The 21,340-nt window shown below is 46.2% G+C and overlaps 1 protein-coding gene across 1 annotated transcript in view; it reads left to right on the top strand.

Moving 5' to 3' along the window:
• The window catches only part of mctp1a (multiple C2 domains, transmembrane 1a), a gene marked incomplete at both ends in the record, with an annotated part of 244,232 nt that overhangs the window by 170,559 nt on the left and 52,333 nt on the right, over positions 1 to 21,340 (top strand). The window contains 2 exons of the mRNA XM_084176157.1: positions 1,463 to 1,582; positions 13,624 to 13,740. Of these exons, the coding sequence (XP_084032283.1) occupies positions 1,463 to 1,582; positions 13,624 to 13,740 (237 nt within the window). The remainder of the gene's footprint in view (positions 1 to 1,462; positions 1,583 to 13,623; positions 13,741 to 21,340) is intronic.

Below are 21,340 nucleotides of genomic sequence, written 5' to 3'. Positions count from 1 at the left end.
GATGCCCACTATGCACTTTCCCGTGTGAAGTGTGATCCTCCCCGTCCACCCTCCCTGTTCGCTCCTCTCTTTTTTCATCTGTACTTCACCTCTGACTCATAGAGATGCCCCATGTCAACGTCTCTGAATGATGATGTCATCGATTGCATTAGAGAGATTGCCCCATGAGGGCTCTTTTGTGTGGGGCTAGTTCCTGCTGTGGCCGCTGTCTGTCCTTACAAACACAAAACCCCCAAACCCAAAGGAGCGAGTCAAATACAGACATTATATTACATTATAATTACTCCAATTCAGCAGTTAATATCTACATTTATGAAATTACCATTGCCAGGAACAAAGCAGGAACAACTCTAGGCTGTAGTTATAACTAGGAACCAGAATTTGTCCTGGTCTGGTCATATGATCACAGGAAAACTCCTGGACCTAGATATAACTATTAATGTTGGTGCAGGAAGTACATTAGAGAGAGAGAGAGTTTAAAGTAGTCCCTCTGCTGCTAGTTACAGTAGTGTGATCAAAGTGTGGCCGTGTGCAGGGATGTGGGTGACTCAGAGTGCTGTTGTCTTCAGGGGGTGGATGTCCCCACCAGGACACCATAGACACACAGTCATTCTCAGTTCACCACTACTCTACCGCTGAATAATGAATTAGGCGGTGGTCTAATAACACAACTATCTCTTAACGTCCCAGAATCCTCTTAAAGACACTTTCCCTCTTCGGGGACTACTTCCTGGATGTGATTTATTCTGTCATGTTGTTGTGGTATTCCCTGATTGGAACACAGCAGAATGGGACTGTGGTGCTTTCCCCATCTCTGGCCAGATGCCTGCCTGAACTCCTTAGGGATGTGAAATCATCACGGGCTGTTAACACTATTACTATTACTATTCTATTACTATTACTATTACTATTCTATTACTATTACTATTACTATTACTATTACTATTACTATTACTATTACTATTACAATTACTTACCTTCAGCTAAAGAGCGAGCTAGGAGACTTAAAGAGACACAGCTTCAGTGAACATGACTTGATTTAGTGATTGGGTTTCTTATAGTCTCAGCATTTCGTTAACATTATTGTGCCAATACTTGACCAACACTAGGTTGGCAACATGATGGGGTGTGAGAGACCAGACCTTGTTGCCCTTTGCCCATCATTGCTCCAGTATCTCATACCCCATCACATTGACAGGCAATATTGTCTCAAGCAATTAATTGCCAGTATTATGGCCTTAAGAAGCTTTATACCACGGCTTGGCTAAATACTCAATTCTGATTAATCGAGAGAGTGTTGATTACATACAATTACATAACGAACTCTGGAATGAGATTTGACTACAAAATAATTGATTCCTCGACTCCTTGACCATTGACCGTCATTAACACTGGCTGTATTGTTATGTCTGTTTCTATGTCATGTTTATGACTGCTTATGTCACCTCTGTGCTCTGTCCAGTTGTTGTTGCAGAACTTCAACAGAGTGAGGCGCTGCATCCTGTTCCTCATCAACGCCGGCTGCTATATCAACAGCTGTTTCGAATGGGATTCGCCTCAGAGGAGTATCTGCGCCTTCTTGGTACTAATACATACATTTACATGTACACACATACATACTCATCTGCCACTTTCTGGTATTTACCCTTCTGACATATGGCCTAAGAGACAATAGAATGTCTTCCCCTTCCTGGTGTAAATGGGATTCAATTCAATTCAATTTAAGGGCTTTATTGGCATGGGAAACGTATGTCAACATTGCCAAAGCAAGTGAAGTAGATAGTAAACAAAAGTGAAATAAACAATAAAAATTAACAGTAAACATTACACTCAGAAGTTCCAAAATAATAAAGACATTTCAAATGTCATATTATGTATACAGTGGGGAAAAAAAGTATTTAGTCAGCCACCAATTGTGCAAGTTCTCCCACTTAAAAAGATGAGAGAGGCCTGTAATGTTCATCATAGGTACACGTCAACTATGACAGACAAAATGAGGAAAACAAATCCAGAAAATCACATTGTAGGATTTTTAATGAATTTATTTGCAAATTATGGTGGAAAATAAGTATTTGGTCAATAACAAACGTTTCTCAATACTTTGTTATATACCCTTTGTTGGCAATGACACAGGTCAAACGTTTTCTGTAAGTCTTCACAAGGTTTTCACACACTGTTGCTGGTATTTTGGCCCATTCCTCCATGCAGATCTCCTCTAGAGCAGTGATGTTTTGGGGCTGTCGCTGGGCAACAGACTTTCAACTCCCTCCAAAGATTTTCTATGGGGTTGAGATCTGGAGACTGGCTAGGCCACTCCAGGACCTTGAAATGCTTCTTACGAAGCCACTCCTTCGTTGCCCGGGCGGTGTGTTTGGGATCATTGTCATGCTGAAAGACCCAGCCACGTTTCATCTTCAATGCTCTTGCTGATGGAAGGAGGTTTTCACTCAAAATCTCACGATACATGGCCCCATTCATTCTTTCCTTTACACGGATCAGTCGTCCTGGTCCTTTGCAGAAAAACAGCCACAAAGCATGATGTTTCCACCCCCATGCTTCACAGTAGTTATGGTGTTCTTTGGATGCAACTCAGCATTCTTTGTCCTCCGAACACGATGAGTTGAGTTTTTACCAAAAAGTTATATTTTGGTTTCATCTGGCCATATGACATTCTCCCAATCCTCTTCTGGATCATCCAAATGCACTCTAGCAAACTTCAGACGGGCCTGGACATGTACTGGCTTAAGCAGGGGGACACGTCTGGCACTGCAGGATTTGAGTCCCTGGCGGCGTAGTGTGTTACTGATGGTAGGCTTTGTTACTTTGGTCCCAGCTCTCTGCAGGTCATTCACTAGGTCCCCCCGTGTGGTTCTGGGATTTTTGCTCACCGTTCTTGTGATCATTTTGACCCCACGGGGTGAGATCTTGCATGGAGCCCCAGATCAAGGGAGATTATCAGTGGTCTTGTATGTCTTCCATTTCCTAATAATTGCTCCCACAGTTGATTTCTTCAAACCAAGCTGCTTACCTATTGCAGATTCAGTCTTCCCAGCCTGGTGCAGGTCTACAATTTTGTTTCTGGTGTCCTTTGACAGCTCATTGGTCTTGGCCATAGTGGAGTTTGGAGTGTGACTGTTTGAGGTTGTGGACAGGTGTCTTTTATACTGATAACAAGTTCAAACAGGTCCCATTAATACAGGTAACGAGTGGAGGACAGAGGAGCCTCTTAAAGAAGAAGTTACAGGTCTGTGAGAGCCAGAAATCTTGCTTGTTTGTAGGTGACCAAATACTTATTTTCCACCATAATTTGCAAATAAATTCATTAAAAATCCTACAATGTGATTTTCTGGATTTTTTTCCTCAATTTGTCTGTCATAGTTGACGTGTACCTATGATGAAAATGACAGGCCTCTCTCATCTTTTTAAGTGGGAGAACTTGCACAATTGGTGGCTGACTAAATACTTTTTTCCCCCACTGTATATACTGTGTTGTAACATTGTGCAAATAATTAAAGCACAAATGGGAAAATAAATAAACATAAATATGGGTTGTATTTACAATGTGTCTAGTAAATCTCTCTCTCTGTCTCTGTCTCTGTCTCTCTCTCTCTCTCTCTCTCTCTCTCTCTCTCTCTCTCTCTCTCTCTCTCTCTCTCTCTCTCTCTCTCTCTCTCTCTCTCTCTCTCTCTCTCTCTTTCTCTCTCTCTCTCTCTCTCTCTGTCTCTCTCCTCTTTATATCTCTTTCTCTCTCTCCTGTTTCTCTCTCTTTCTCTCTCTCCTCTTTCTCTCTCTTTCTCTCTCTCTTCTCTCTCGCACTCTCAATTGAATTCAATTCAATTTTTTGGTTTATTGGCATGATTTAACAATGTACATATTGCCAAAGCTTACTTTGAAGATGTATAATATTAACATCATTATTATAAAAATAATCAATATTGTCAACGGGACAACAGTAACAACAATATCCATACATTGAACAATAACAATGGCATAGAGGACTCTCTCTCTTTTGTCTTGGTCTCCCTCTCTCTCACTGGTGATGACAGGTGTAAAAGTCCTCCTCTCTGCCTGCCACCTGCACCTGGTGTTAAACTGTACACTATAATTGGACTGCGGAGCAGCTATCACTGATAGGACAGCGTCCCTCATGCCTCTGAGTGGCTAAAGGGTACTACACAGACAGATAGACAGATAGACAGACAGACATAAGTAGCTACAGGACCTGTCGGTTTTAGAGGTTCTAGTGATGCCTGAGCCCTTTTCTTGGGTGACTAAGTGTCGCTGTGTGAACCATTAGCATATACTGTTTGACACATATTAATTTCTGCGGAGGGCTGGGAGTTGTGTGTGCATGGCGTGCATGCAGGTCATGATGCCATCACAAGACAGAGGCCCAGAGAGAGGCGGTATTTATCAATTAACATTTTGCGTTTATGTGTGTGTGCATACTTGTTTTTCTAACAAAAAATTGTACTATCAAGAGTCACAAAAAAACAAGTCCACCTCTGAATTTGATCAACATTTGAGTGGAATAGGAGGGGCAAGGATAGTTCCACTGCTGGAGCTACTCTGGACATGTGTACTTCAAGTAGCCTACAGTACCTCACTGCACAAACTAGTGATGGGGTAAAACATTGATAAAGTTACATATCACAATATTGTTTTTGGACGATATTATATTATTTTGCTACTGTAGATAGCATTAGCTACCGCTAGTCGGCTGTACCTACGCCAAAACTGTGCTATTTTTCAGCCTGTAGCTTGTTCTCCATCTTCTTTTTAAATAGTGAGCCAACATGTTTTCTCATGGCTCTCTTGTCTCTCTGCAGCAGACATATGGTGAGCAATATGTTTGGAACATCAAATCGCAATACATATAGAATCATTAGAATTGTGAGAATCGCAATACATATTGTATCGACACCTAAGTATCGTGCCTGTCTGTGTTAGCATTTAGCACTGCAGTTTGAAGACACTGTAACTGGTGCGTTAAAGAAAGGTGTTCTTTACATTCTCAGATTCCTGGTGGAGGGTGTCTAACTTTATGGCTGAGTGTCCCCAGAGGAACATGATATATGGGTCTCTCTCTCTCTCTCTCTCTCTCTCTCTCTCTCTCTCTCTCTCTCTCTCTCTCTCTCTCTCTCTCTCTCTCTGTCTCTCTGTCTCTCTGTCTCTGTGTCTCTCTGTCTCTGTGTCTATCTCTCTCTGTCTCTCTCTCTCTGTCTCTCTCTGTCTCTCTGTCTCTCTGTCTCTCTCTCTCTCTCTCTCTCTCTCTCTCTCTCTCTCTCTTCTCTCTCTCTCTCTCTCTCTCTCTCTCTCTCTCTCTCTCTCTCTCTCTCTCTCTCTCTCTTCTCTCTCTCTCTCTCTCTCTCTCTCTCTCTCTCTCTCTCTGTCTCTTTTTATAGGGAGCCATCTGGCCAAGGTGGTACAATGTTGGAGTGTGTGTGGTGGTAGAAGTAATAGATGGATCAACCCATTTGTTGAAATACTGCTGATTCCAATCAGATTCCACTTTTTATTTCTAACACACACATACACACACATTTTCTGTTCTTCTATCCTCGTGGGGATCTAACAGTTATTTGTATTCAAAATCCTATTGTCCCTAACCCCTAACCCCAAACCTTACCCTAACCCTCCCTTACCATTACCCTGACCTTAACCCAAAACTCTAACACAAACCTTAAACCTAAATCCTTACCCTAAACCTAAGCACTAACCACTTACACACACACACACACACACACACACACACACACACACACACACACACACACACACACACACACACACACACACACACACACACACACACACACACACACACACACACACACACACACACACACACACACACACACACACACACACACACACACACACACACACACACACAGCAGTAATGTAATCCCTCTCTGTGTTAGATTAGTGTGCAGACAGATCCAGTCTGGTGAGCTAACAGGTACAAATACTCTCTTACTCCCTCCAGTTTGTTCTTCCTCTCTCCTTCTCCCCGTATCTGTGAGCCTCAGCCATTAGCGCCAACTGCGATTAGAGACGTGTGTGTGAGGAAACTGAGCCCCCCCATCACACACACACCACAGCACCCCCACCCAGCTCCGACAGAGAACCAGCCACCGTGGCAGCAGTGCCCGCGGCATTGGCACAGTGGGCAGGGCTGGAGTTACCTCCCGTCCCGCACCACGGGTGGTGTGTGGTGTGTATGTGTGGTGGGGGGAGTTAAGCTTCTGCTTCCTCTCTACCTGAACACCTGCAAGCTGAGACCCCCACCCCCCTCCTTCCTTCTCCTCTCTCCACCACTCTCACCCCCCTCCTTCCTTCTCCTCTCTCCACCACTCTCACCCCACCCCCCTCCTTCCTTCTCCTCTCTCCACCACTCTCACCCCTACCCCCTCCTTCCTTCTCCTCTCTCCACCACTCTCACCCCATCCCCTCCTTCCTTCTCCTCTCTCCACCACTCTCACCCCATCCCCTCTTTCCTTCTCCTCTCTCCACCACTCTCACCCCTACCCCCTCCTTCCTTCTCCTCTCTCCACCACTCTCACCACCCATCCCCTCCTTCCTTCTCCTCTCTCCACCACTCTCACCCCCATCCTTTCCTTCCTTCTCCTCTCTCTACCACTCTCACCCCCATCTCCTCCTTCCTTCTCCTCTCTCCACCACTCTCACCCCATCCCCTCCTTCCTTCTCCTCTCTCCACCACTCTCACCCCCCATTCCCTCCTTCCTTCTCCTCTCTCCACCACTCTCACCGCCCATCCTCTCCTTCCTTCTCCTCTCTCCACCACTCTCACCCCCATCCCCTCCTTCCTTCTCCTCTCTCCACCACTCTCACCACCCATCCCCTCCTTCCTTCTCCTCTCTCCACCACTCTCACCACCCATCCCCTCCTTCCTTCTCCTCTCTCCACCACTCCCACACCCCCATCCCCTCCTTGCCTGTGAGCTGGGGCCATTGTGGGGGTCGGAGGTGTTGAGTTCTGTTTGGTGGCTCATGCCAGCTCTCCCCGCGGCCACTGAAAGACAAGGCTGTTATTGCTCCAGAGACCGTAGGCCTCAGCAACTCTTCCTCCAAACAAATTTGCTGTAACTTTATCTGCAATTGGGCTTTGAATTGGGAGCAAATAGAGCAGGCTTTGTGATGCCCAGGAAGGGTGAGGAGGGTAGGAGACGGGGGTTGTTTGGAAGGCAGCGGAAATGATACCAGGCTCTTTTATTTGGGGCGAAGTAGGACTCTTATCAGTGGGAGAGCCCCAGACAAGGGAGTTACTTCTGTAGGAAACTGGAGCACCTATCACCTGCTTTGCATTTAGATCAAAATTCACGCTGCTGAAAAAAAGATGGAGAATAACCTGCACACACACACACACACACATACAGTCTTGTAAAGCTAACCTTGTGGGGACACACAATTCAGTCCCATTCAAAATCCTATTTTCTCTAACCCCTAACCCTAACCCTAACTCGTACCCTTACCCTTAGCCTAACCCTAACCCTAAACCTAAACCTAAACCTAAACTTAACCCTATCTCTTAACCCTAACCCTAACCCTAAATCTAACCCTAACACTAATTATAACCTTAACCCTAAACCCCTTTGAAATAGCATTTCAAATAGCATGACCTTGTGGGGACCAACAAAATGTCCCCAGTTGGTCAGATTTTTCTAGATGTACTATTCTTGTTGGGACTTCTGGTCCCCACAAGTATAGTTAAACATGTCCACACATACACACACACACACACACACACACACACACACACACACACACACACACACACACACACACACACACACACACACATTCACACACACACACACACACACACCTCTCAAGGTCCATGTAAATTGCTCCTTTGACTCCACAAAAGCTTGTTAACTTTTAACGTCAGAAGTCAGTTTTTGCCCTAGAGCAATGGACAGCTTGAAATAGATAAACTATAAATGTTATACTACCTTTCTGATTGACAAAATGAGGGAAAGTGAAATACAATGACACCTTGATTCAGAGGACACTGTGTGGAGTCTGGGGTTTGATTGATCTGCAGATGGGGATGTTTTAATCAATTATCTCTGTTTTATTCTCGTTCATGGACACAGTCGCTATTACAGGACATTTAGACCATTTGTGGGTGTCTTTGGTTAATTGTATATTACAGATTGCTTGTTGTTATGGACATATTTGGTTCTATGTTTTGGATGTGAAGTCCAACTTATTCTTACCAAACATAAAACATTTATTTGACTCACCAGCAGGGGGCAGTCTAGCACCACAGAATGAGACTGTCCTGTCCAGCCAAATAGGACATGTACATACTTCCTGTCAGAACATGACTTGTTCTCTATTTGCTATCTGGCATCGGCCGGCTAGTATCTGGACGGATATCCATGTAATAAAGATAAAGCCAACTTAACTCTGAAATCCAAACGTCAGTTGACTTCTGGAGACGGGAGTTAGACTAGTACACGCTCAATGTACGCCAAAGCACTTAATGCGTTCCCCAAGAGCTCCATATCCGAGCCATAAAGATGAGCACCGGAGCACTGTTTAGTAAAACACATAATGCCAAAACTATAAAGCCGCAATCTTCCACCTTCATCAAAGTTTAATAGATGAATGAAACACTCTTCTGTTCCTGATCGGATCATGTTCCTAAGTCTGTGCCATGTGTGCTTTTGATAAGGGAATGCCTTTTTTAAGTTATGAATATTATTAATTGTGTTGAAATTGAATGTATATGCATTTACTACATATAAATCAAATAATCATTGAGAGTTTAACATGATTATCTGTTCACTGTATGTTTCCACTTTCTAGTAGTTTGTAGAAATAACCAAATGTTTTCCTTATTGCTTTTTACAAATTCACATGGACTGTTTTCCATTTTAGATCATTTTCAATGTGAACATATATTATCATGCAATGGAGGTAGGTACCTAAAAAAAAAAATTCTAAAGTTTTTCATTGAAGTAGATTTTCTTACTGTATTTTGTATTCAGTGCAGTTTACTTTTTAATGGCCGGGTTGCTTTCATTTGGAAACTAACCAAACATTTATTAGGTAGACCATATGCTCTGAGCTGCCATCATTGACTTGATATTAAATCTGATACAGCTTCCATTTTGACATTCTTTCACATGGAAAATAATTTGAAAATGATTTTAATCCATATAACATTCCTTTGTTAACATAAATCAAATGAATACTTAATAACATCTTACACTCATGCCATGTTGAGGGTGAGTTTACTAGAGGAAGGAAACAATGAATTTCTCTCGTTTCAGTGTGCGAAAATCATTTGCATTGTGTTCTCTTTTCTTCTATCTGTCACTCCCAGGACTAAATTAGTTTATGTAATGCAAACATGTACGTGCACACACACAAACACACAATCTACACCATGAGAGTTTGGATGAGTTCTCAGAATCAGGAGGATATAAAAAAAGATGATAAGGCAGGGATGGAGCAAGCCGTGTGACACACACACACACACACACACACACACACACACACACACACACACAAAGCACACACACACACACACACACACACACACACACACACAAAGCACATATACTGTATAGCCACACGCCTGAGATTCTGTTTCCAACTTTATATCTCAATATTTCTTTGCTCTTTCTCCGGTCACAGACCTCCACGGCTGATTCCCTCTCCCTCTTCCCCAGGCAGAGAGAGTCTCAGTAGGGAAGCAGGGGGGGGGGGGGGGGGGGGGTGGTCTCCCGGTCCTGGGGAAAGGTCCCGGCGCTGCGGTCTTCTCTCCCCAGCCGAGGGGCTTTGAGACGGGGCAGGCTTGGCCTCTGATGGGCCGGGGTGTCGTGTTCCTCCAGCTGTCAGTCACAGCCTCGCCCAGAGCTAGAATAACTAAATGGGGGGAGGGAGGAGGTGGACTACAGGTTAAATAACCCCAGGCAGAGGGAAACTAGACGGACACAGACAGACACACCACACACCAGAGACGCACACACACACACACACACACACACACACACACACACACATGCACACACACACACACACACACACACACACACACACACACACACAGACACACACACACACACCACACACCAGAGACACACACACACACACACACACACACACACACAGACACACACACACACCACACACCAGAGACACACACACACACACACACACACACACACACACACACACACACACACACACACACACACACCAGGCAGACACTGCAAAGGAGGGAGCTGTAGTCATCTCTTACTCTACCATATACCATGCCTTTGTAGGAGAACGTTAATGTATAGTAGTTTAGATGTATTTCTATACTGTATGTGTGAAGGTATATTTCGGTACAGCTCATGAATATGCAAAATAGAACTGAATTGTATTTGTTTTGCTGAAATACACAGTGCTCAGTATGATATGATCTGTTTTGTTGAAATACACAGGGCTCAGTATGATATGGTCTGTTTTGCTGAAATACACAGGGCTCAGTATGATATGATCTGTTTTGCTGAAATACACAGGGCTCAGTATGATATGATCTGTTTTGTTGAAATACACAGGGCTCAGTATGATATGGTCTGTTTTTCTGAAACACACAGGGCTCAGTATGATATGATCTGTTTTGTTGAAATACACAGGGCTCAGTATGATATGGTCTGTTTTTCTGAAATACACAGGGCTCAGTATGATATGGTCTGTTTTGTTGAAATACACAGGGCTCAGTATGATATGGTCTGTTTTTCTGAAATACACAGGGCTCAGTATGATAGATCTGTTTTGTTGAAATACACAGGGCTCAGTATGATATGGTCTGTTTTTCTGAAATACACAGGGCTCAGTATGATATGGTCTGTTTTGCTGAAATACACAGGGCTCAGTATGATATGGTCTGCAGTGCTTCAGTGTAAAAAGACCAGAGGAATCATTATCTGTGTGGTGATACATTACAGTAGATCGTGTCAGCTCTACCTCAGCCAGGATAGTGTCAGCTCTACCTCAGCCAGTGTCAACTCTCGGAAGGATATTGAAGTATTAAGACAAGTACTGGATGTTGCTAGTAATCACTCCTGAATTATTGAACATTATTCTTCCTTTATTAAAGAGAGAAAGAGGTAGAAACAGACTGGCCACGATGGTAGAACTGTACTGAGGACAGGTCCATTAGAATACAAGACTTGGCTCTGAGCATTATGCTAATGTATTGGCCAATTCATATGTAATGTTTTATTTATGTGTTTGTTATGTTTATGTACACAAACATATCACCCAATACATTTTGAGTGAGTGCATGATTTGTGGCTGTGTGTGTGTGTGTATGTGTGTGCACCTGGCATGTGTGAGCATTGGGTTCCGGGGCTTTAAGGTGTAGGATGATGATCCATGGGGAGAGAAGGGAGGCCAGTACAGTACAACACACCTGATCCAGTGCACTAGTGTTAGGGCAGGGGTTGTAGAGGGAGGCAAGGGAGTGGCCTTGTAGGGCAGAAGATGTTGAAGCTTTTTTTCATCAAGCTCTATAGCCTGTAAATACGGAGGAGAGAGAAAGTGAGGACTTACATATCCACCATGTATTTACATTTTTTAAAACATTTTAGTCATTTAGCAGACACTCTTATCCAGAGCGACTTACAGTAGTGAGTGCATACATTTTCATACTGGTCCCCTGTGGGAATCAAACCCACAATCCTGGCGTTGCAAGCGCCATGCTCTACCAACTGAGCTACACGGGATTAGCTCCATATATCCACCAACTCCTCAGATGCTCCATGAGAGGCTAGGGAACTAAAATAACATATCTCTCATCATCAGCACTCTCCTGGATTCAAATGTATTTTATTCAGCCAAATTCATAGCTTTATCATGGATATATCATAATTGACTGTACAAGGTGAGACATCCCAATTTGTCAGCTGTGTTTTTAAAACGTATTTTCATTGTCAGTGAAAGTTTACATTTAAAACTATAACAATCAATTGTAAATGCATTTATAACAGATTTAATTCATTTTGAAAACGCATTTAATCCATCCCATACCACATTTCAAGACTTGTTCTATGGACTTGAAATAATGAACATTTGCATCCTTGAGTTTGATTAATATGCATTGTCGGAAAATATATTAATGTATAAGATATTTTCAAATGGATAGCATATTTTTTTTACATTTCAATTCCATCTTTTCTACATTGATATTCTTCATCAAAAATAGTGACGTTGGAGGATGTTTTTAACATTTTGTGAAATTATGAGATATAAAGAGAAATAGGTAATGTTTTTTTTTATCTATACTTTCACAAAAACGGGCTATCAACCAATTACTGTTTGTGAATTATGTCTCCTCAAGCATTTCATTTTCATAGGATCGTGATAATTTATGTTTGGGTTGCAAAAGACTCGGTACTATACAGGTTTTGGGGCGCTCAGTTCTGGAATTGTGCTTTTTTTGTTAGGATGAGAGAGAGGGTGTAGAGAGGGGAGCTATGGAACAGCTGACTATGGAGGTGGAATAGGGGTATTTGGAGCTGGGGTGACAGGGTTATTGGTATCTCGGGGTGGGGTTGGGGTGACAGGGTTAGGGGCATCTTGGGGTGGGGTGACAGGGTTAGGGGCATCTTGGGGTGGGGTGACAGGGTTAGGGGCATCTTGGGGTGGGGTGACAGGGTTAGGGGCATCTTGGGGTGGGGTGACAGGGTTAGCGGCATCTTGGGGTGGGGTGACAGGGTTAGGGGCATCTTGGGGTGGGGTGACAGGGTTAGGGGCATCTTGGGGTGGGGTGACAGGGTTAGGGGCATCTTGGGGTGGGGTGACAGGGTTAGGGGCATCTTGGGGTGGGGTGACAGGGTTAGCGGCATCTTGGGGTGGGGTGACAGGGTTAGGGGCATCTTGGGGTGGGGTGACAGGGTTAGCGGCATCTTGGGGTGGGGTGACAGGGTTATTGGTATCTCGGGGTGGGGTTGGGGTGACAGGGTTAGGGGCATCTTGGGGTGGGGTGACAGGGTTAGGGGCATCTTGGGGTGGGGTGACAGGGTTAGCGGCTCATGGTGTGGCAGGTCAGGTGCTGGGTTGAGGGTCGGAGGGTGAAGGTCATTTTTACTAGTTTTGCTTGAAACAGAAAGTGACCTCAGGCCTGTGGATGATGGATGATTGGTGTGGAGAGGGAACATTGTGACAGCCGATACTCATCCTCTCAGATAGAGGGTGGCTCCATCGGCCCTGTCCCAGCCCAGGGTTCAGGGATCCTGTTTTGTCACAATGGCCGTCCATTTAAGGCTTTCTTCTACTGGATTAGCTGTCATATTGTCTTACGTATGGGTCTGTGCATGGTATTGCTTTTCTGTCTATGTGTATTATGTGGTATGCAAGTGTGTGTTGGCAGTTTGAGGTCAATGCAGGTCTCTGCTACATAAGTTCCTAAGTGTTTCTCTCTCTCTCTCTCCCTCTCTCGCTCTCTCTCTCTCTCTCTCTCTCTCACTCTCTCTCTCTCTCTCTCCCTCTCTCGCTCTCGCTCTCGCTCTCTCTCTCTCTCTCTCTCTCTATCACTCTCTCTCTCTCACTCTCTCTCTCTCTCTCTCTCTCTCTCTATCTCTCTCTCTCTGTGCAGGTCTTTGTTCTGGTGGTGTGGAACTTTGAACTCTACATGATTCCTCTGGTTCTGCTGCTGCCGCTGGCCTGGAACTATATCCTCATCGCTTCGGGGAAGGACACCAGCCAAGATGTGGTGAGTGTCCCTGTCATGTATCCCTACGCCATACGGCGAGCGCTTACATCTCTCACACATTTCTGTCAATCATCTCTTTTATCTAATTTCTATAGATTTAATCTGAAATATACTGACACATTTACTATTGAAAATATATCCAAAAACCCTATATAATAGAAAAGATACAATGTGTTTGTTCTTAGACACCATTATTGTAAATGCATTTAAACAAAATAATTTGTAAAACAATTCAGTAACCTTGGAGGTAACAGGAGGGGACTAGGGAGTGGACACATTTCATTGGCACCTTCCCTCTGGATATAGTAAAGAAAAATGTAATAATTAAAATAATCCCAAAGTTAATACAACCAAGAAACAGACACTGAGGGATAATTCTGTCTATTGTGTTTCTAAATGAGAAATGCCAAGTGCCTTGAATCGCTCTCAAATTCTTTTTTTGATAATTGTGAGGCAAAGAGAGGACGTAATAGTTTGTCACCTTGAGCAACGTTATGCCACTTACCTGCTTGTAGATTTATTTCATTCATGTATTTTTGTATCTCTTATTCCAATTAAACAGTGTCAAAGCAATGTCACGGAGAAGTGGACATGTTTTAATCATTGCTGAGGTGCAGCTGGAGAGTCGTGAGAGAGTGGTGCGAGCGTGAACAATGAAGTGATTCATTTTAATAAGTGCGTTTCCAGACTACCTTAGAATGCACAGTAAAGAGTCTGCATTTCCCCATCTCTCAATATATATGACTTAATTTTTCATGAGTGCACAGTTAAAAATAATGTGCAGGATTTGGAACAGATAGCCGTTAAAAAATGAAAACAACAAGTAGAACAAATTTCTCATGGTCTTGAATTGGAAATAATGATCTTTATTTAGCAGGATTTGATGAATGTGGCTGTGAATCTACTAGTTTTAGTATTACCAGAGTATTAGGAATTACTTGGACGTTATTTGATGTTATCTACACCAACACTCATGGCAGATGGAGAGGAGGAGCAGGTTTCAGGCAGAGATGTGTTTTGCCAGTGCAGACATTGTTGTAGCTAGGTCACAATTAATAGCAACCAATACATTTATCTTTCAACGGAAGCTAATGGAAGGTATCTCTTTTAAAAATGTTATGCACACATACATAACCGTATGCACATCATGGAGCATAATCGCTAGTGTACTTCGGCGCTTCACCTCTGTATCAGTGCTCTGTATATGTCTCCCTGTAGATGGCGGCATTGCTTGACCAAAAACAGCAGACACACAAAAAAAAAACGATTTCATTATTTATTTACCTCCATAGGGGTAATGGTTGGGCTGGGGGCTGTGGGCTGGGGGGGGTTCTACTATCCACCACAGTAAACAAACACACAGGTCTGCTTCCAATTAGTCCAAGCCGCGGATCTAGCCACAACACCATTATGAGCCACAGCACTCCATTCCACTCCACTCACACACAGTCCTTAAAACAAGGGAAGTTTGCTTATTATCAACTCCGGGGATGGAGTGTGTCTGTGTGTGTGTGTGTGTGTGTGTGTGTGTGTGTGTGTGTGTGTGTGTGTGTGTGTGTGTGTGTGTGTGTGTGTGTGTGTGTGTGTGTGTGTGTGTGTGTGTGTGTGTGTGTGTGTGTGCATGTTATATAGGGAATGTACTGTATGTACTGGAACATTTGTTTAATTGTTTAACATTAGCGCCTTACACATTTATCCCCCCCCCCCCTTACCTCTAAGATCATTGCACTTAGGGAACATGCAGTAAAGCTGGCACAAAATATGTCCTCTGTAGAAAATTACCAGTCTCTTGTCTTGGATTGTGATATCTGTGCCTGAGGATAGGTAAAACTGAATGTGATGAGGCTGCCCCCCTCCTCTTATGCCTCCATCTTTCCTTTGCTCTCTTTGTCAGTCTGAGCACTGCTGTGCAGGATGGTTGAGGAGCTGTGACATGTTGTAAGGGTCATTCTAGGAGTTTATCACCCTGCGTCTCCCACCTGGGCTCGGCTGCCGTCTTCACACTGGCAGACAGACAGACAGGCATGCAGTAATTTAGCTTTCCAGTAATATGAGCCCTCTGCAGAGTCACACACACAGCAGTCACAACCAATCAGACAGTACTACATATCTGGGAGAGCGACAGAGAGACGGACAGTGGGATGAGTGTGAAAGAAACATTTTAAGGGAATGTGATATGACAAGAAAATGATTATCCCCCATGGTACTTACTATACAAAACAAACACGCATGTGCCAAGCTCTTCATGCATACAACAACTGGTGTGTCCCCAGAGTAATTTTCACCTCCGGGTCACTGGTGCTCTTAGGTCAGTTCTCTCTAGCCAGGCCTGAACCTTGACCAGTAGACGTGCTGAACAGAAAAACAGACCTTGGACCAGCTATTAAAGGCCTGGTGTAGCAACAATGTGACTGACCTCAGCTCTTAACCTGTCGTCCTCTTGCCTCTAACCCTGTTATCGTGTCTGTCAGCTGTGGCACCATTAGGTGACCTGTGTGTGACCCTCTCCAAGGCTGTGTGTGGCTTGTTATGGAGGAAAGCTATGATTAACATACCAGGCACTGCAGGGCCATGTGAGCTATGACAGGAGAGGCGGAGGGAGAGAATGTTGTTGTCGCTGGTTATTGTGGAAACAGGGTGTTAAGACATTATTTCAGGTACAGACAGTTAGTCTGACCAATGCCACATCATCATTGTATGCCAGTCTCATTGCAGTTGGAAAATTATGGAACTCGTAGTTATTTAAAAATGAAAAGCTGTTCAAGCTTACATACTGGCCCTCTGCTTTTTAGTAGAGACCCCTACTGTCGGGAGGTGGTAATGTACCCTCCATGTAGACTAGTGTCTGGAGACAGGATAGGATGACAGCACCAACAATACCACCAGCGCCACTACCACCACCATCACTAACATCACTATTACCTCTCTAAAGTGTAAAGTCACTGGACTCTTGGAACCGTTTGGTGTGTTCCGTCTCTGGGTTGTTGCTGGGGCGGGTTACCAGGTGGCTGGGCTCAGTCAAGCAGGGGACAGCTCAGCTGGAATCGAAAAGCTGTAGGCCTGGATGTCCGTCCCTGGAAGACCGACCAGCACTGCCGAGCCACTGGCCCGGAAAACTCTTTACCAGATGTTGGCATGTGCTGTCATGGTGCAGAAACACGCCGGTGACCTCTCTCTCTCTCTCTCTCTCTCTCTCTCTCTCTCTCTCTCTCTCTCTCTCTCTCTCTCTCTCTCTCTCTCTCTCTCTCTCTCTCTCTCTCTCTCTCTCTCTCTCTCTCTGTCTGTCTGTCTGTCTGTCTGTCTGTCTGTCTCGCTCTCTCTCTCTCTCTCTCTCTCTCTCTCTCTCTCTCTCTCTCTCTCTCTCTCTCTCTCTCTCTCTCTCTCTCTCTCTCTCTCTCTCTGTCTGTCTGTCTGTCTGTCTGTCTCTCTCTCTCTCTCTCTCTTCTCTCTCTCTCTCTCTCTCTCTCTCTCTCTCTCTCTCTCTCTCTCTCTCTCTCTCTCTCTCTCTGCCTCTCTCTGCCTCTCTCTCTCGCTCAATATCGACGAGAAACAAGCCTAGAAAGAAGTCAATGGGATGTCATGTCCCCTTCAGCCCCATAAGGGCCTGTGTTTACCAAAAGACAGGATGAACTATATTTTGATGAAGAGGAGAAGGAGGAGAGGCAATCTGGCCCTGCGTGCCTTCACTCAAACCAAAGGAAAACCTCTGCAGTTGCCCTGCCCCAAAAACAGAGAGATAGACAAAAAGGGGAGAGGGAGAGAGGGCGTCTGCTGTGCCTGGCAGGTTCTCCTCAGTGCAGCGGTAGGCATAGCAGTCGGTGACAGGTGACAAAATCAAAAGGTCATGTCACTTTTAACTGGGAGCGTTTGTGCCCCGTTGATTTCCCCTGTGCAGCCCTAGCTCCTCTCCTCTTCACTGGCAGGCAGACAGGGTTGGGAGCGGGGCGAGAACGCCGCGCCAGTCTCCCAGCCTCCTCTTCATCCCTGTGAACCTCTGTACCCGTCGCTGCTAACAATGTCAGTTCTCCCACTCCATGTTCTGACGCAGTCTCTGTTGTTCTTCTGTTGCTGCTCTCTCTGACTGTTTGGGGGGTGTGTGTGTGTGTGTGTGTGTGTGTGTGTGTGTGTGTGTGTGTTTGTGTGTGTGTGGTGTGTGTGTGTGTCTCGACAGTGTGTGGGCATTCAGTCACTAGCCCAGGGCTTCAGCGCTTCCTCTACCCACTCTGAGTCTGTGACACCTGCTTTCTTCAGTCAGGCGCCTGCCTCTCTCCAGTCAAGCCTGCCTCTCTCCACCACACACACCAGCCCTCTCTCCACCTCACACACCAGCCCTCTCTCCACCACACACACCAGCCCTCTCTCCACCACACACACCAGCCCTCTCTCCACCACACACACCAGCCCTCTCTCCACCACACACACCAGCCCTCTCTCCACCACACACACCAGCCCTCTCTCCACCACACACACCAGCCCTCTCTCCACCTCACACACCAGCCCTCTCTCCACCACACACACCAGCCCTCTCTCCACCACACACACCAGCCCTCTCTCCACCACACACACCAGCCCTCTCTCCACCACACACACCATCCCTCTCTCCACCACACACACCAGCCCTCTCTCCACCACACACACCAGCCCTCTCTCCACCACACACACCAGCCCTCTCTCCACCACACACACCAGCCCTCTCTCCACCACACACACCAGCCCTCTCTCCACCACACACACCAGCCCTCTCTCCACCTCACACACCAGCCCTCTCTCCACCACACACACCAGCCCTCTCTCCACCACACACACCAGCCCTCTCTCCACCACACACACCAGCCCTCTCTCCACCACACACACCAGCCCTCTCTCCACCACACACACCAGCCCTCTCTCCACCACACACACCAGCCCTCTCTCCACCACACACACCAGCCCTCTCTCCACCTCACACACCAGCCCTCTCTCCACCACACACACCAGCCCTCTCTCCACCACACACACCAGGCCTCTCTCCACCACACACACCAGCCCTCTCTCCACCACACACACCAGCCCTCTCTCCACCACACACACCAGCCCTCTCTCCACCTCACACACCAGCCCTCTCTCCACCACACACACCAGCCCTCTCTCCACCACACACACCAGCCCTCTCTCCACCACACACACCAGCCCTCTCTCCACCACACACACCAGCCCTCTCTCCACCACACACACCAGCCCTCTCTCCACCACACACACCAGCCCTCTCTCCACCACACACACCAGCCCTCTCTCCACCACACACACCAGCCCTCTCTCCACCACACACACCAGCCCTCTCTCCACCACACACACCAGCCCTCTCTCCACCACACACACCAGCCCTCTCTCCACCACACACACCAGCCCTCTCTCCACCTCACACACCAGCCCTCTCTCCACCACACACACCAGCCCTCTCTCCACCACACACACCAGCCCTCTCTCCACCACACACACCAGCCCTCTCTCCACCACACACACCAGCCCTCTCTCCACCACACACACCAGCCCTCTCTCCACCACACACACCAGCCCTCTCTCCACCTCACACACCAGCCCTCTCTCCACCACACACACCAGCCCTCTCTCCACCACACACACCAGCCCTCTCTCCACCACACACACCAGCCCTCTCTCCACCACACACACCAGCCCTCTCTCCACCACACACACCAGCCCTCTCTCCACCACACACACCAGCCCTCTCTCCACCACACACACCAGCCCTCTCTCCACCACACACACCAGCCCTCTCTCCACCACACACACCAGCCCTCTCTCCACCACACACACCAGCCCTCTCTCCACCACACACACCAGCCCTCTCTCCACCACACACACCAGCCCTCTCCCTACCACACACACCAGCCCTCTCTCCACCACACACACCAGCCCTCTCTCCACCTCACACACCAGCCCTCTCTCCACCACACACACCAGCCCTCTCTCCACCACACACACCAGCCCTCTCTCCACCACACACACCAGCCCTCTCTCCACCTCACACACCAGCCCTCTCTCCACCACACACACCAGCCCTCTCTCCACCACACACACCAGCCCTCTCCCTACCACACACACCAGCCCTCTCTCCACCACACACACCAGCCCTCTCTCCACCTCACACACCATCCCTCTCTCCACCACACACACCATCCCTCTCTCCACCACACACACCAGCCCTCTCGCTATCACACCCACAGCCCTCTCTCTATCACACATACACCCAGTGGCGATTTTAGCATGTAAATCTTGGTGGGGCAAAAAAAATTAAAATAATAATCAGCAAAGCCACTACACAACACAACACTAAACAATGCATTAATTGCACTATAACGGTGACAAACGGTGCCCACAAACTGTTAGGGCCTACATAAAGCTGTCCAAACAGCAGAGCTTTCTTTACAGCACCATGGAGTGTATCCTTACCACCGCTATACCTGGCTATCAGCGGAGCCTTGTCTGGCAGCGAAACAGTTAATTCAGCCTCATTCACTGCCTTAAAAAAAAAACCATTGCTGATATGGCTGACTTGCTTAAACAAATGTGGTTTCTACTGACAATTGAGATGTACAAACTATGGCATAAGGGGACGACGAGGGGATAAGAGGCAATCCGTAATTTTGATTAAGACATTCATGAGCGAGCTAGGACGGACATTGTCAATATAACTATTTGTTCATCACTTTTGAAATGTACAGAATTCAGAACATGGGTCGTTATTACAGTGTTCTCCCTGTACACCAAGTCATAACCGTAGGATAAATAAAGGGGGCATATAAGCAGACAATGAAAGCTCTTACAATATTATATGATTACATTTCTCTAAAACAGGCTATAGGCTACATGTGCACCACCAAGTCAGAACAGTAGACTACATTCAAATAAAATAAAATCACATTTTATTTGTCACATGCTCCGAAAACAACAGGTTACAGCGAAATGCTTACTTACAAGCCCTTAACCAACAATTAAGTTTTAAGAAAAATAAGTGTTAAGTAAAAAATAGATAACTACAGAGGGTAGTTGTGTCCTCCTCCCAGAGTGCGAAGAGCCTTGGCGTGACCCTGGACAACACCCTGGGATAGGATAAAGTAATCCTTCTACCCCCCCCTTACCTGTATTTTTTAGTTATCTAGTACGGAGGTGCCGTTCCCCTCACAGCTCCGTAGGCAAGCACCATGGTCTTGTAGCAGATGCGAGCTTCAACTGGAGCCAGTGGAGTGTGCGGAGGAGCGGGGTGACGTGAGAGAACTTGGGAAGGTTGAACACCAGACGGGCTGCAGCATTCTGGATGAGTTGTAGGGGTTTAATGGCACAGGCAGGGAGCCCAGCCAACAGCGAGTTGCAGTAATCCAGACGGGAGATGACAAGTGCCTGGATTAGGACCTGTGCCGCTTCCTGTGTAAGGCAGGGTCGTACTCTCCGAATGTTGTAGAGCATGAACCTACAGGATCGGGTCACCGCCTTGATGTTAGCGGAGAACGACAACCTGTTTCCGTCTTCCAGAGATTTGAGACTGGGACGGCGGTTCACCTTCCAGCAGGACAATGACCCTAAGCATACTGCTAAAGCAACA

Source organism: Coregonus lavaretus (assembly GCF_964263955.1).
Source record: "Coregonus lavaretus genome assembly, chromosome: 14".
NCBI classification, from domain to species: Eukaryota; Metazoa; Chordata; class Actinopteri; order Salmoniformes; family Salmonidae; genus Coregonus; species Coregonus lavaretus.
Note: the sequence above shows the minus strand (reverse complement) of the source record. Positions and strands in the feature narration are given on the sequence as shown.